At 38.7% G+C, this 17,543-nt stretch overlaps 1 protein-coding gene across 27 annotated transcripts in view; it reads right to left on the bottom strand.

Annotated features, from left to right (window-relative positions):
• MBNL1 (muscleblind like splicing regulator 1) overlaps nucleotides 1-17,543 on the bottom strand; it is a 219,744-nt gene that overhangs the window by 33,327 nt on the left and 168,874 nt on the right. For 21 of the 27 annotated variants that reach the window (XM_032173875.2, XM_032173882.2, XM_032173876.2 and 18 more), the window contains one exon: nucleotides 316-516. The exons of the other annotated variants lie outside the window; for them this stretch is intronic. In XM_032173875.2, the coding sequence (XP_032029766.1) occupies nucleotides 316-516 (201 nt within the window). The remainder of the gene's footprint in view (nucleotides 1-315; nucleotides 517-17,543) is intronic. 27 annotated transcript variants of the gene reach the window in all.

Here is a 17,543-nt window from a genome sequence, read left to right as displayed (position 1 = left end):
TTCCCCTAACTCTTTGAGGTAAGCGCTGTTTTAAAGATGAGAAAATTGAGGTACAGTGATGTAACCAGGCAATCTGACTTTAGCGTCCGACCTCTTATCCACTATTCTAAACATGGATGTTGTAGCCTTTATAAACATTACATTAATCAAATATAGCATTATCTATACTCTAGGAAAATGTTCCAAACTCTAGGCCAAAATCTCTGTTTTAATATTTTTACAACTTTTTGGCCACGGAAACACACAAACAAACAAAAAAAACATACTTTGAGAATTAGAATGTAGTATATAAAGACACAAACTAGTCATTCCTACCTCAAGTCTGTCTGTTCGCATTAATTTCTGTGCAGCAGCTGCAGCAGCTGCAGGTACAGGGACACCCGGATTCCCTGTAACCAACATTGGTGCAGTCGGCAAGATCTCTGCCGGGACCAGGCTTGGAGAAACAGGTCCCAGATAGGGATTAAAGGCTGCTGATGCATTGGTGGCTAAGCTTGGTGCAACTGAAAACATTGGCTGAAAAATAAAATAAAAGCAAAATTTAACATGCAGGTCTCAGCTCAAAGTTGATATTCTTAATTATACATTTGTCCTCCATCCATCTATCCATTCTTCTTTCCTTCCCTTCTTCCCTTTAATCCTGTGTTCATTTACTATCATTTAGGGTAAGGCTGTTTTATTAAACATTCATCAAATCAATGTTTTTCTAAAATATAGTAAGTAAAATATCCATTAAATTATTCACTGGAATTTTGTAGCTTAGGGTCTATAATACTTGTATTTTTTTTTTTGAAAAATAGATAAACTATGCAGAAACTTCTTGTGGTCATCTAATCTTCCTCTTTGTCCTGATTTAATTCTAGATATTTGTCTAAGAAATACATTTTGTAATTGCTATGTCAGATGTACTTGAAAGACCTGTTTACAACTGTTAATAGGTTGCAAGTGTCCTATTATCTGGAATAAATAAAGTAGAACTCCCAGGGGATAAAAGAGTTTCACAGTCAATGTAAGCTGTAAATCTCATGGGGTATGTGAAAGGTGATGATGACACCTTGCCTTTTGAGCACATAAGATAAAGTGTTTGGTATATTTACTTGATGCTGATTTTTCTGGGGGAAATTATAAGTGTTCCACTAGCCTATCACACCTGACTGGGGAAAACAAGTCTGAAATGTGAAGTCTGAAGTAGAACTGCTACTAAAGAAATGCTACATGATTGGTCAAGGAAATACATATGGCAGCACTGAATAAACTGCTACAAGACAGAATTTCTTCCAGAAATGCTTTCATGGATATATAAGGATGTTTCTATTTGTTGATATGCAAACTTTTCTATTTGTTTCTATTTGTTGATATGCAAACTTTCTATTTGTTGATATGCAAACTTTCTATTTGTTGACATGCAAACTTGTTTCTATTTGTTGATATGCAAACTTGCATATCGTAAAATATATTTGTTCTTGAACAGCATTAATTTACCTGAAATCTAACAATTTGTTTTTCTAGTGTTTAAAGTATAACAGAACACAATTTCATACCTTATTCATAGTACATTTTTAACTTCTAATACAGTCTCAATTCTAATTCTTGAAGTTTAATGCTTCGTGTAATAATGTTTGTTTCTGAAACACAAAAGCTTGTAGGCAAAACGGATGCTGTTCTTTAAGGTAATATTTAACAATTTATTTTCTTTACTCAGCAGTAATGAACAGAATTATAGAACATTTTTTAGAATAAAAGAGACATTAGAATGTATTAATAACTAATTCTGCCATCTGACAGGAATAAGAAGTTACATGATACCTGAATATATGTAGTATTCAAGACAGCTCTGTAGTAAAACTTTTTGCAATATAAGATATATATTACAAATGTAATTCTTATAGTACAAAAGAAATATGTTAAAAAATAAAATATATCCTCTACTCACTCTGGCCCTGATTCTATATTTAGAAAAATAAAATGAATTTCAAGTATTCCTTTTTTCTTAGGGCAGTGGTTTTCAACTGAGTTATTTTGCCTCTCAGGAGACACCTGGCAATGTCTAAAGACATTTTTGGTTGTCACAGCTGGAGGGGAACTATTGTATTCAATGGATGGAAGCCAGGGATGCTGCTAAGTGTCCTACAACATACAAGACAGCCCCTTGCAACAAAGAATTATCCAGCCCCAAAAGTCAATACTGTCAATGTTAAGAAGGCCTCTCTTAGGGAACTCTTCTGTTGACCTCAAAAATTGCTTGGGAAACAAACTCTGCATTTAGCTATACATTTTTACTAACAAAAATATGAAAAAGCAGAGTATGTAATACCTAATGTGATTCATTGAGAAGAAACAACACAATATAGATTACACCATTTCAACTTAAAATAATTATGCCTCTGAACATGTTGGTTTGAATGCCATGTTTAGCTGCTCTGCCAGGTTAATGGCTCTTGCCTGATGAAGTGGCCTCAAGTAGCATCTCTAATCCCCAACCCCTCCCAGCACAAAGCAGCAACCTGCAGACAGCAAGAACTATCTGTGCATTCCAAATCTTAACAATCAACAAGCTGTCAGAAACTAGGGCCTAGGGCAGTCTCTGTCCACCAACACTTCCCTGAGCCGCAGCTGACTTAATGCTGTGCCACTGTCCACTCTCTGCCCAGGTGGCAGCAGGACAAGGATTGATTGTATAGTGAATATATGTTGAACTTGGATTTCTATACAAGGATATTCAGGTTAAACTTGTACTTTGTTACACATTGTCAAATTGCATATGAAAATCCAGCCAGACCAGCGCCCTAATTTCTATATTAGTCATTTAAGAATTATAAGAAATTTAGCATAGAAGACTAAAGAGTCTATGTCAGGGGACTAACAGACTAGTTTAGCAAATGGACAACAGAAGCTATTCATTATCATTCCTCTTTGCATTCTTTTACTGTGAATAAACATGTATTTCCAGATAGTGCATTTTTAATGTATACTTCAGAAAGTTATTGAGATGTTTATATTACTGTACATAATCTACTATAATTATTTAAAAGCAAAGGTCAAGTTTAAAAATGTTTTTGGAAGAAAAAGCAATTTTTATTTTAATAAAATGAGACCACAGGCTAATAAAACTCAGCTCTCTTAAATCTCGTCAAAGAAAATACACTGGAAATCCAAAAATGCACATGATGCAGCTGTTGCACATTACAGGCAGAATAATACTTTTATTATGTAAAAATACTGCTTTTAATAACTGGCAATAATCTTTCCTGAGTTGTTTCTACAGAGTCATCAAGAGAATTGATCTTTCACTTTAATTCAGCAGAGCAAATTCAAATCTGAACAATTTTAGGGCACTGTCCCCAAGTAAAGTCGGTAGGAGCTTTTAAAAATGTGAAACATCAACTATTCAGCAAGCATTATCTCAAATTGTTCCCTCTTTCGATAAGTAGAGCTATTTGCTGAACAGGCAGACAATCAATAACAATAGCTTTATACTTTGAAACTTGATTCCAAAAGACACACACACACACACACACACACACACACACACACACACACACAAAACATTCATTTATTTTAAATTTTTGTAAATTTGTTACATCAATTTAGTTATATTGTTTCTTCAAAGAGTGCCGTGTTGAAGATGGGTCACTGCTAGCCCCATCAGAGAGTGCCCTAATCAGAAAAATCAGATTAGGAAAGCACTTGACCTGCACTACTGCCAGTTTTCTATTCCAAAAGCTATCCTGCAGGGGGTTCAGCAGAATCTCAAAGACAGATATTAATGCAATGTTGTTATCAAGTGGCATCCTGTTTTCTCTGAGGGATAACATATAACTATGTAATTGGTATATTCGATACTGACTATATTCTTGTGATAATGATTTGTAAGTATCTCTGTTCCCGAAAGACATAAGAAAGTTTGGTTTATAATTGCCTTTTGCCAATGAACATCCTCACCAGAGAAAAAGTACAAACTTACTAATTCTGGTGCTGTTTATGGGTTAATCACTTGTTTGTTTTAAATCAGACATTGATTCCATTAAGGTAATCAGGCTTCATTATAAATCAAAGTGTTAATTTCATATTATGACCCCAGTTAACTATGCAAACATGATTATTAGTACTAATTCCTTATTTATTGTGTGTTAGCATCATGCTGAGTGCTTTATCTGTGCTATTTATTGTATTTAATCCTTGTAACAGTAGAGTATAAATTCCCTTGGTAATTTTCTTTTCTTTTCTGTTTTTTGAGGGGTACAGATCAGAAGAGATCTGTTTAGTTCCCTACTAAATCTCCCGAGCCTGGAACAATGCCTGGCACACAGTAGGCGCTCAATAAATACTTGTTGAATTAGTACTTGAGTGAATGAATGAATGAATGAGTGAATTGCAGCCTTCTCAAGTGGGGATTAGCCCCATTTTTGCAGATAAGGAAAAAGGCTCACAAAGATTATGTGTCTATAGACACAAATGAGTGAATCGAAGGCCTAGGATGTGACCACAGGTGTGTCTGATTCCAAGTGGTTCTGATAAAGTGGTTTTCACACAATGAACCAGGTGTCCATTAAAATCACCTGGAGGACTTTTAAACCGTGAATGCCCTGGCCACTCCTCACTCGTCAGAATCTCTGGTAAGTGGCAGTATTTTTTGAAAGCTCCTAGGTGATTCTAGTTCCACACACTATGTGGTTTTCTACAGATACAGGTACATTTTTCTGATTCTAAGTAAGGTCTTTAAGGATACATGTTCCCTTATGGATCTTTTCTTTTAAACATGGTTTATCCTCCACACTGAATGCTACCCGTGCCTAGCCAATCTGTTTAATTCCCAGTTGTGCTTCAAGAATTAGGACTTCAAGAATTACTCTTTAGGTAAGTTTCTCTTGATCCATCTACATCTCTAACTATGAAGGGGTTTTTCTTACCCTCTGTTCCCACGAACTCGTAATTACTCCAATGCAGCATATACCACTGCCAGTGTTTACCTGAATATCTTCTCTAGTCTGACAAGACTGGAGGCTCCTAGAGGGCAGACTTTTGCCTTATGTCTTGTTCATGTTATGTATATGCTGTGTTTAGCATCTATACAGAACTTCTACAAACATTTACTTAACATACATACTAATGGATTTGCTGCTTTTCTCTGCCATAGAAACAAGCAAATACATTAAATATTCTTTAGAATATATACTTGAACGTGAAATAAAAGTGATTGTGTCTTTCTTTACCTCAAAATTCAATAATTACTATCTCTAATATACCTGTCCAAAGTTTATTTTTTCCTTTTGTTTTGCAATTTTTTATATTAAGCTTTCTAAGTTTCAGTAATGTAGTTACCATGCTGTAATGTTGCAAATATCACAGGGGCTGATACTTATCTTAAAACACCATGTGAACACTGTTTTGCAATGTTTGAGATTTAAAAAAAAAATGGAGGGAGTATATGTAACAAATAATATGTAATCAATATCAGCTGAAATTCACAGATCACAAATTTTGTCATATTTTTCTAGATTTTATGTATATATATAAAGCAATAAAATATTTTAAAATTTTTTAAATTTTTTAAATTTTTTAAAATTTTTAAAATTTTTATTTTTAAATTTTTTTTCATATTTAAAAACAATTTTTTTTAAAAAAAGCACACATAATGAAGGTATATGAAAGCATGTTTCTGGGTAGGCATAACCCTGTAACTAGTCTCAGTGAACTATTTTGAATATAAACAGTGCCAAAAGCTAACAGGAGTTATCAACAAATTCATATTATAAAGTTCTTCTTTTCTAAGAAAGCAGGGCCAGGCACAGTGGGTCTGGCCTATGAACCCAGCACTTTGTGAGGCTGAGGCAGGAGAATCACTTGACCCCAGAAGTGTGAACTTACAGTATGCTATGACTGCACCACTGCATTCTAGCCTGGGTGACAAAGCAAGACCCTCTATCTTTAAAAAAAAAAGGGTAGCAAATGATGAATAAAATAAGAGATATACTGTTACAACTTTGCTCCTAGACTGACTTGTGACTGGATAAATCAATGAGTACCTCCTTTATTCTTAGTTTCACTTTATCCTTCAATACAGTTTTACTGAAATAACAAACATTTAAATAAAGAACACTCTGGCTTTCCTAGTAGAAAGCTATCAACCAGGCATGGCCTAGTTCCTAAAATCCAGGGCCCATTCTCTCAGGCTGCTTGAGGATTCACAGGCTCCTTCATGGAAACAGGCAGTAAGAACAGCAGGATGGATGAAAGACTACTCAGAGAAACTGACATGGAAACCTTTTACCAGAAACACTCTGGGATAAAGTGCCTTATCTCAACCATTACTTGGATAAAGTGGAAAGTAAAGAACCAAAAAACTATTTAAGAATTCTAGGTGTTCCTGGAAGTATGACAAATGATGACTTCAAAGCATTCTGCATCTGAATGGCAACAAATGCTTGGAACATGACGTGACAGCAAAGTCTATCTAGCTGACAAAGGCAGCAAAGAAGCTCTCAAGACATTAGCTAAAATCAGAAACTGAATTTCTCTATTTCTAGGCTATTTCAAAATTCATGTAATGCACAGGATTTCTACACAAATTATGTACCTTGAGATAGCTAATTTGTGTACCCAAAGAATAGCTGCCATCACAAATTATGGATAGCCAAGGTTAACTTTGGGATCACAGGTAAAGGCACATGAGACCATTACTAGAGAAACTCCAGAGACCATGCAAAGCTCTTTATAACCACTGCTTATGTAGAGCTCTTTGAGGGCAATGAAGAGAGCCTGGAAACAACAGAATTTCTGAAGGACACTTGGCTGGGATGCACTAAAGAAATCTATCAGAGGTCTCCAGGTTGTAAGCCACGATATACAGCCTATTTCTGGTTAAATTATGTACCAATTTTTCATTAGATAAAATTTGCACCAGACAGTATGTGACAAAGCAAAAATAATAATTCAGAAAAAGAATCCAGAAGTTTTGTTTATTTTTTTGATTATTTTTTATTTTTATTATACTTTAAATTCTGGGATACATGTGCAGAACGTGCAGGTTTGTTACACAGTATACACGTGACATGGACATGGTGGTTTGCTGCAGTCATCAACCCGTCATCTACATTAGGTATTTCTCCTAATGCTATCCCCCACCTTGCCCCCGCAACCCCCAGGAGGCCCCAGTGTGTGATGTTCCCCTCCCTGTGCCCATATGTTCTCATTGCTCAACTCCCACTTATGAGTGAGAACATGAGGTGTTTGGTTTTCTGTTCCTGTTGTTAGTTTGCTGAGAATGATGGTTTCCAGCTTCATCCATGTCCCTGGCAAAGGACATGAACTCATATTTCTTATGGCTGCATAGTATTCCATGGTGTATATGTGCCACATTTTCTTTATCCAGTCTATCATTGATGGACATCTGGGTTGGTTCCAAGTCTTTGCTATTGTGAATTGTGCTGCAATAAACATACGTGTGCATGTGTCTTTATAGTAGAATGATTTATGAAACTTTGAGTATATACCCAGTAATGGGATTGCTGGGTCAAATGGTTATTTCTAGTTCTAGATCCTTCAGGAATTGCCATACTGTCTTCCACATGGTTGAACTAATTTACACTCCCACCAACAGTGTAAAAGCATTCATTTCTCCACATCCTCATCAGCATCTGTTGTTCCCTTTCTAATGATTGCCATTCTAACTGGCCTGAGATGCTATCTCATTGTGGTTTTGATTTGCATTTCTCTCTCTCTCTTTTTTTTTTTTTTTTTCTGAGACGGAGCTTCTCTCTGTTACCCGGGCTGGAGTGCAGTGGCGTGATCTCCGGTCACTGCAAACTCCGCCTCCCAGGTTCAAGCGATTCTCTTGCCTCAGCCTCCTGAATAGCTGGGACTACAGATGTGTGCCACCACGCCCAGCTAATTTTTTGTATCTTTAGTAGAGACAAGGTTTCACTGTGTTAACCAGGATGGTCTAGATCTCGGCTGCCCTGGCCTCCCAAAGTGCTGGGATTACAGGCGTGAGCAACCACGCCCAGACCCTCATTTGCATTTCTAATGACCCTGATGATGAGCTTTTTTTCATACATTTGTTGGCCGCATAAATGTCTTCTTTTGAGAATTGTCTTTTTATATCCTTTGCCCACTTGTTGATGGGTTTTTTTTTTCTTGTAAATTTGTTTAAGTTCTTTGTAGATTCTGGATATTAGCCTTTGGTCAGATGGATGATTGCAAAAATCTTCTCCCATTCTGTAGGTTGCCTGTTCACTCTGATGATAGTTTCTTTTGCCATGCAGAAGCTCTTTAGTTTAATTAGATCCCATTTGTCAATTTTGGCTTTTGTTGCCATTGCTTTTGGTGTTTTAGTCATGAAGTCTTTGCCCATGCCTATGTTCTGAATGGTATTGCCTTGGTCTTCTTCTTTTTATGGTTTTGGGTCTTACATTTAAGTCTTTAATCCATCTTGAGTTAATTTTTGTATAACGTGCAAGGAAGGGGTCCAGTTTCAGTTTTCTGCATATGGCTAGCCAGTTTTCCCAACACCATGTATTAAATACAGAATCCTTTCCCCATTGCTTTTGTCAGGTTTGTCGAAGATCAGATGGTGGTAGATGTGTGGTGTGATTTCTGAGGCCTCTGTTCTGTTCCAATGGTCTATATATCTGTTTTGGTACCAGTACTATGCTGTTTTGGTTACTGTAGCCTTGTAGTACGAAGTCAGGTAGTGTGATGCCTCCAGCTTTGTTCTTTTTGCTTAGGATTGTCTTGGCTATACAGGCTCTTTTTTGGTTCCATATGAAATTTAAAGTAGTTTTTTTTTTCCCCCTAATTCTGTGAAGAAAGTCTATGGTAGCTTGATGGGAATACCATTGAATCTATAAATTACTTTGGACAGTATGGCCATTTTCACGATATTGATTCTTTCTATCCATGTGCATGGCATGTTTTTCCATTTGCTTGTGTCCTCTCTTATTTCCTTGAGCAGTGGTTTGTTGTTCTCCCCGAAGAGGTCCTTCATATCCCTCGTAAATTATATTCCTAGGTAATTTATTCTCTTTGTAGCAATTGTGAATGGGAGTTCACTCATGATTTGGCTCTCTGTTTGTCTATTATTGGTGTACAGGGATGCTTGTGATTTTTGCACATTGATTTTGTATCCTGAGACTTTGCTGAAGTAGCTTATCAGCTTAAGGAGTTTTGGGGCTGAGATGATGGGGTTTTGTAAATATACAATCATGTCATCTGCAAACAGAAACAATTTGACTTCCTCTCTTCCTACCTGAATATCATCTATTTCTTTCTCTTGCCTGATTGCCCTGGCCAGAACTTCCAATACTATGTTGAATAGGAGTGGTAAGGGAGGGAATCCTTGTCTTGTGCCAGTTTTCAAAGGGAATGCTTCCAGCTTTTGCCCATTCAGTATGATATTGGCTATGGGTTTGTCATAAATAGCTCTTATCATTTTGAGATACATTCCATCAATACCTAGTTTATTATTTTTAGCATGAAGGGATGTCGAATTTTATTACAAGTCTTTTCTGCATCTATTGAGATAATCATGTGGTTTTTGTCATTGGTTCTGTTTATGTGATGGATTATGTTTATTGATTTCTGTATGCTGAACCAGCCTTGCATCCCAGGGATGAAACCGACTTGATCGTGGTGGATAAGCTTTTTAATGTACTCTGGATTCGGTTTGCCAGTATTTTATTAAGGATTTTTGCATCGATATTCACTAGGGATATTGGCCTGAAATTTTCTTTTTTTCTTGTGTCTCCACCAGCTTTTGGTATCAGGACGATGCTGGCCTCATAAAATGAGTGATGGAGGAGTCCCTCTTTTCCTATTGTTTGGAATAGTTTCAGAAGGAATGGTACCAGCTCCTCTTTGTACCTCTGGTAGAATTTGGCTGTGAATCCATCTGGTCCTGGGCTTTTATTGGTTGATAGGCTCTTAATTACTGCTTCAATTTCAGAACTTGTTATTGGTCTATTCGGGGATTTGACTTCTTTCTGGTTTAGTCTTGGGAGGCTGTACATGTCCAGGAATTTATCCATTTCTTTTAGATTTTCTGGTTTATTTGCATAGAGGTGTTTATAGTATTCTCTGCTTGTAGTTTGTATTTCTGTGGGATCAGTGGTGATATCCCTTTTGTCATTTATATTGTGTCTATTTGATTCTTCTCTTACTAGTCTGGCTAGTGATCCATCTAATTTGTGAATCTTCTCAAAAAACCAGCTCCTGGATTCATTGATTTTTTGAAGGGTTTTTTGTATCTCTATCCTTCAGCTCTGCTCTGATCCTACTTATTTCTTATCTTCTGCTAGCTTTCGAATTTGTTTGCTTTTGCTTTTCTCGTTGTTTTTAATTGTGATGTTAGGGTGTCGATTTTATATCTTTCCTGCTTTCTCATGTGGACATTTAGTGCTACAAACTTCCCTGTAAACACTGCTTTAGCTGTGTCCCAGAGATTCTGGTACATTGTGTCTTTGTTCTCACTGGTTTCAAAGAACTGATTTATTTCTGCCTTAATTTCATTATTTACCTAGTAGTCATTCAGGAGCAGGTTGTTCAGTTTCCATGTGGTTGTGTGGTTTTGAGTGAGTTTCTTAATCCTGAGTTCTAATTTGATTGCACTGCGGTCTGAGAGACTGTTTATGATATCTGTTCTTTTGCACCTTTTGAGGAGTGTTTTACTTCCAATTATGTGGTCGATGTTAGAATAAGTGCTATGTGGTGCTAAGAAGAATGTATATTCTGTTGATTTGGGGTGGAGAGTCCTGTAGATGTCTATTAAGTCTGCTTGGTCCAGAGCTGAGTTCGATTCCTGAATATCCTTGTTAATTTTCTGCCTCATTGTATTGACAGTGGAGTGTTAAAATCTCCCATTATTATTGTGTGGGAGTCTAAGTCTCTTTGTCGGTCTGTAAGAACTTGCTTTATGAATTGGGTGCTTCTGTATTGGGTGCATATCTATTTAGGATAGTTAGCTCTTCTTGTTGCATTGATCCCTTTACCATCATGTAATGCCCTTCTTTGTCTTTTTTGATCTTGGTTGGTTTAAAGTCTGTTTTATCAGAGACTAGTATTGCAACCCCTGCTTTTTTTTTTTTTGCTTTCCATTTGCTTGGTAAATATTCCTCCCTCCCTTTATTTTGACACTATGTGTGTCTTTGCATGTAGGATGGGTATCCTGAATACAGCACACCAATGGGTCTTGACTCTTTATCCAATTTGCCAGTCTGTGTCTTTTAATTGAGGGATTTAGCCTGTTTACATTTAAGGTTAATATTGTTATGTGAGAATTTGATCCAGTCATTATGATGCTAGCTGGTTATTTTGCCCATTAGTTGATGCAGTTTCTTCGTATGTCAACTGTGTTTACATGTTGGTATTTTTTTTTAGTGGTTGGTACCAGTTTTTCCTTTCCATATTCAGTGCTTCCTTCAGGAGTTCTTGTAAGGCAGGCCTGGTGGTGACAAAATCCCTCAGCATTTACTTGTCTGTAAAGAATTTTATTTCTCCTTGACTTATGAAGTGTAGTTTGTCTGGCTATGAAATTCTGGGTTGAAAATTCTTTTAAGAATGTTGAATATTGGCCCCCACTCTCTTCTGGCTTGTAGGGTTTCTGCAGAGAAATCTGCTGTTAGTCCCTTTGTGGGTAACCTGACCTTTCTTTCTGGCTGCCCTTAACATTGTTTCCTTCATTTAAACCTTGGTGAATCTGACGATTATATGTCTTGGGGTTGCTCTTCTCGAGAAGTATATTTGTGTTGTTCTCTGTATTTCCTGAATGTGAATTTTCTGCACCCAGTTTAAACTTCCCAGTGGCTTTGTTTACACTGTTTGGGGAAAACCGCCTCTTCAAGCCTCATTAATGGCAAATGCCTTCCCCCAACCAAGCTCCTTAGTCCCAGGTTGACTTCAGACTGCTAGGCTGGCAGCGAGAATTTGAAGCCAGTGGATCTTAGCTTGTTGGGCTCCATGGGGGCGGGATCCACTGAGCAAGACCACTCGGCTCCCTGGCTTCAGCTGGCTTTCCAGGGGAGTGTTCTGTCTCAATGGCATTCGGGGCACCACTGGGGTACGAAAAAAATCTCCTGCAGATAGCTCAGTGTCTGCCCAAACAGCCTATCTTGCTAGGTTGGGGAAGTTCTCCTGGCTAATATCCTGAAGTGTGTTTTCCAACTTGGTTCCATTCTCCCCATCACTTTGAGGTACACCAATCAAACGTAGGTTTGGTCTTTACACACAGTCCCATATTTCTTGGAGGCTTTATTCATTCCTTTGCATTCTTTTTTCTCTAATCTTGTCTTCACGCTTTATTTCATTAAGTTGATCCTCAGTCTCTGATATCCTTTCTTCCACTTGATCGATTCAGCTACTGATACCTGTGTATGCTTCACGAACTTCTCATGCTATGTTTTTCACCTCCATCAGGTCATTTATGCTCTTCTCTAAACTGGTTATTCTAGTTAGCAGTTCCTGTAATCTTTTATCAAGATTCTTAACTTCCTTGCATTGGGTTAAAACATGTTCCTTTAGCTCAGAGGAGTTTGTTATTACGCACCTTCTGAAGCCTACTTCTGTCAATTCGTCAAACTCATTTTCCATCCAGTTTTGTTCCCTTGCTGGCGAGGAGTTGTGATCCTTTGTAGGAGAAGAGGCAATCTAGTTTTTGGAATTTTCAGCCTTTTTGAGCTGGTTTTTCCTCATCTAAGTAGATTACCTACCTTTGGTCTTTGATGTTGGTGACCTTCGATAAGGTTTTTGCATAGGCATCCTTTTTGTTGATGTTCATGCTATTGCTTTCTGTTTGTTAGTTTTCCTTCTAACAGTTAGGCCCCTCTGCTGCAGGTCTGCTGGAGTTTGCTGGAGGTCCACTCCAGACCCTGTTTGCCTGGGTATCACTAGCAGAGGCTGCAGAACAGCAATGATTGCTGCCTCTTCCTTCCTCTGGAAGCTTCATCCCAGAGGGGCATCCACCAGGTGCCAACTGGAGCTTTCCTATATGAAGTGTCTTTCGATCCCTGCTGGGAGGTGTCTCCCAGTCAGGAGGCACAGGGGTCAGGGACCCACTTGAGGAGGCAGTCTGTCCCTTAGCAGAGTTCAAGCGCTGTGCTAGGTAGGAGATCTGCTGCTCTCTTCAGAGCTGGCAGGCAGAAATAAATGTTTAAGTCTGCTGAAGCTGCGCCCACAGCTGCCCCTTCCTCCAGGTGCTCTGTCCCAGAGAGATGGGAGTTTTATCTATAAGCCCCTAACTAGGGCTACTGCCTTTCTTTCAGAGATGCCCTGCCCAGAGAGAAAGAATCTAGAGAGGCAGCCTGGCTACAGCAGCTTTGCTGCGCTGAGGTGGTTTCTGCACCCAGTTCAAACTTCCTGACAGCTTTGTTTACACCGTGAGGGGAAACCACCTACTCAAGCCTCAATTATGGTGGATGTCCCTCCCACTACCAAGCTCGACAGTCTCAGGTTGACTGCTGTGCTGGCAGCAAGAATTTCGAGCCAGCAGGATATTAGCTTGTTGGGCTCCATGGGGGTGGGATCCACTGAGCAAGACCACTTGGCTCCCTGGCTTCAGCCCTCTTTCCAGGGGAGTGAATGGTTCTGTCTCGCTGGTGTTCCAGGAGCCACTAGAGTATGAAAACAAACAAACAAACAAACAAAACTCCTGCAGCTAGCTCAGTGTCTGCCCAAATGGCCGCCCAGTTTTGTGCTTGAAAGCCAGGGCCCTGGTGGTGTAGGCACCCGAGGGAATCTGCTAGTCTGTGGTTTGCGAAGACCGTGGGAAAAGCGTAGTATCTGGGCTGGATAGCACCATCCCTCACAGCAGGGTCCCTCATGGCTTCCCTTGGCTAGGGAAAGGAGTTCCCTGACCCCTTGCACTTCCCGGGTGAGCTGACACCCTACCATGCTTCTGCTTACCCTCTGTGGGCTGCACCAACTGTCTAACCAGTCCCAGTGAGATGAACTGGGTACCTCAGTTGGAAATTCAGAAATCACCTGCCTTCTGTATTGATCTTGCTGGGAGCTGCAGACTGGAGTTGCTTCTATTTGGCCATCTTGCCCGGGCAATTCCAGAAGTTTTATTTTTTTAAATTTCAATAATTAAACACTATACGCCTTCCATTTGTCCTCAAAGAACATATGATTAAAAAAAAAGATCATTTTGCCTTTTATTAGTGGTGTAGGAATGACAGAAGAATGTCAATTATTCTATAATTGATAATATTAGTTTTATTAATCTGTGTGGACACAGATTAAATCATTCATTTTCTATTACTTATTTTCTCATCTTATGAAATGAGATTATGTTTACATTATAAGATTGTTGGCCGGGCGCGATGGCTCACACCTGTAATCCCAGCACTCTAAGGCTGTGGCAGGCAGATCACAAGGTCAGGAGATCAAGACCATCCTAGCTAACACGGTGAAACCCCGTCTCTACTAAAACTATAAAAAATTAGTCGGGCATGGTGGTGGGCGCCTGTAGTCCCAGGTACTCGGGAGGCTGGGGCAGGAGAACGGCGTGAACTCGGGAGGTGGGGCTTGCAGTGAGCCGAGATCGCGCCACTGCACTCCAGCCTGGGTGACAGAGTGAGATTCCGTCTCAAAAAAAAAAAAAAAAAGTCGTTAAGACCTTGTAGGTAATATATTTCAAACTTTTCACTATTTGTTGAAGAAGGTCAAAGATCTCTTTTTTGTTGTTGTTTTTTTAGAGACAGGGTCTTATTCTGCCACCCACATTGGAGTGCAGTGGTTTGATCATAACTCACTGCAGCCTCAACCTCCTGGGCTCAAGTGATTCTCCTGCCTTAGCTTCCTGAGTTAAGTTGGTGTCTTGCTATGTTGCCCAGGTTGGTCTTGAACTCCTGGCCTCAAGTGACCCTCCTGCCTCAGCCTCCTGTGAGCCACCACACCCAGCTAGGTTAGAGATCTTAATGAATCAACCAAGGACCCTGAGTTGGCCAATGATGTGTCTCCAATTAGGTGCTGCCACATCATGAATGCCAAAAGCAGAACAAGGTGGTTAAAATCCTGGCCTTGCTACTCACTAGCTGTGTAACCTGAGCAAACTTCTTAACCCTTCTGAACTTCTCACTCTATCTCTAAATTTAGGGTAACATTACTACTTTACAGGATGGTTTGTGAGGATTTAATATACAAAAAGTGCCAAGTGCAGTAAATGCCCCAATGTATTGTATTTGTCTCAAAAATTTTAAGTCCGGTTTCTGATTCTTGGCTTGGTACATTTCAATAGGAGCTCACAAAGTGTATAAAAATGGGAAACCTTCCTACAGATCCCTGCATTCCCCAAGTTAGCCCAGTGTTGTGCTCTGAAGATATTAAATGTATAGACCTCGTCACTCACAATTTATGAGAAAATGAGAACTCAAACTTGGTTGCATAATAACCCAAGCTTAGTGGCATATTTCTTGTAGCCATCAAGCCTCTAGCTGCCTTTGCTAATAATCTGCTAATGTGTCCACTTCTATGCCCCATTCCATGTTGCAGCCTCTGTAACTGGGCTTGTGTTCTGGGTGCTGGTTATGATTCCTTTGAACTATGGAGCAGGTAAACTACCAAGAATCTCTGCCTGTTTTTCTGGTGTTTCGGAAACTCCTTCCTTCATTTGTTCTTTCACTCATCAAGTAATTATTGATCTCTGCTATATGCCAGACATAATACTAGATGCTTCCAAGTTTGCTTAGACCTTGCTTTCTCCCTCTCTCCTTCCTGTTCCTCCAAGGTTTGGGAGCTAAACTGGCCCTAGAGAAGTTAGATGCTGTCACCTACTTGATTAAAGTCTTGTCACTGCTCAGATACTCTGAATACTCCTGATGGTATAGAACTGCTCACAGTATTTATCTTCTTTGATATGACCACTACCTGGGTTGGATCCAAGTTAATGCCATGTCTTCAAACACTCATCTGTAGTAGTGGCCATTCTCTTTGAGTGGCAACCCTTTTCCACATTAGTCACCTGGCTTCTTCTAGTCCTGTTACAATCCCTATTTGTAAGGCCCACATTAAACTCCCAGTAAGCAGTTGATTGTGACCATTCCATTCATTTCTGAATCTCCATGTCATTACCCTCATCAAAACAGGGCTGACTTCAAAAAGGATAAAGAAGTCTCAGGTGAGGTTTTGAAGACAAATTTCCTGTACTAAAGCTTTCTCTACAGTCATTAAAGTCCCAAATGCCTTAAAATTGAATAATTAAAATGATTTCTGTACTTATTACAAAGTCATCACTCTGAATAAAGTGTATTTTTAGACAATGATCTCAGGATACCTTTAGTAGAAGGGTAATTCCACATTCAAATCTAGTCATATGAGGAAAAATTAACATAAAGCCTGAATATGCTCACAACTAATAAAAATAATTTGTCTAAGCAGAGAATTTTCTAACAAAAGCATCAGAAAATGTGATGATTGTTCTGGTTTCAGAAATCTGTGATTTAGTGATTTCATGAACAATATATTTGTTACTAGTATTTCAAAGAGCATAAATATTGCTTACAGTTTGTCCCAGGATTGCACATACGACACCCTAGAATGGCCTTCAGAGTCAGACTCAAGGATTAGGTCAGGAAATGTGGTGGCCAGTGTTCTCTTCCATCTGGGAACCACACTTGCTGATCTCAAAGGTGCTCCCGGTCACAGAGAGGGTACAGCCTGGTGGTAGGCATGCTTTAAATGTTTAAGTAGAACAAAGTATCTTCACATCAGGGATAGGCCTTAGAGCAGCTAAGGTGGTAGCCAACCTAAAGACTTGTCAGATCTTTGAAACTGTATGTGAGAGCCAAGTGCAAATGAGACTTTTGTCCTACATGTTCTGTTAGAGAATGATTATAGCTAATTTTTTTTAACCAAATTGAAATCTTCCTGCTATCCCGATACAGCCATGTGAAATTAGTAGATGTCACAAAAATAACTTTAAGCTATCACATTTCTAACTGAGCCCACAATAATGGGGGAGAAAACCAGATCAGGTTAAAACAGATGCATAATTAATTATATCCTCTCACTTCAACTGTATAGAACTGATAACTGATATCACTGCCCATGTAATGTGGAGATCCTCCCACCTTGAAATGCAACCCCCCACTCTTTCTTGGAATGATTGTTGCATTAAGTTCTAAAATAGAATAATAATTACATTGAGTTCAGGTTTTAGAATGTATTCAGAAAAAAAACAGCACACATGCTACAGTTAGCATAGCAGAAAAACATGGGTCTTCACACACAATACTGCATATAAGCTAGTGACATAAATTACTGGCAGATATATTCTGATCATTGCAAATTTCAACATGCATTTAAATTGAAATGTAGACTTACTATATCACAATTAACATCAAAGCACCTTTTTCAACCTAACACTAATTCTTAAATAATCTTTCATATTTTGATGAATAAATATGAATAGAGATTATTAGTCATTTATTACACACATACTCCAGAAATCCAAACAGTTAAATAGAAATGTGTGTTTCGAAGCAAGAGTCACCCACATATACAGCTCAGCAAACATTAAATATCTATGACCACCCAGTTTTTCAACTTTAGCT

The sequence above is a fragment of the Hylobates moloch genome, unplaced genomic scaffold (genome assembly GCF_009828535.3).
Source record: "Hylobates moloch isolate HMO894 unplaced genomic scaffold, HMol_V3 SCAFFOLD_13, whole genome shotgun sequence".
In the NCBI taxonomy this organism is placed as follows: domain Eukaryota; kingdom Metazoa; phylum Chordata; class Mammalia; order Primates; family Hylobatidae; genus Hylobates; species Hylobates moloch.
This window is presented reverse-complemented; position numbering and strand designations above follow the sequence as displayed.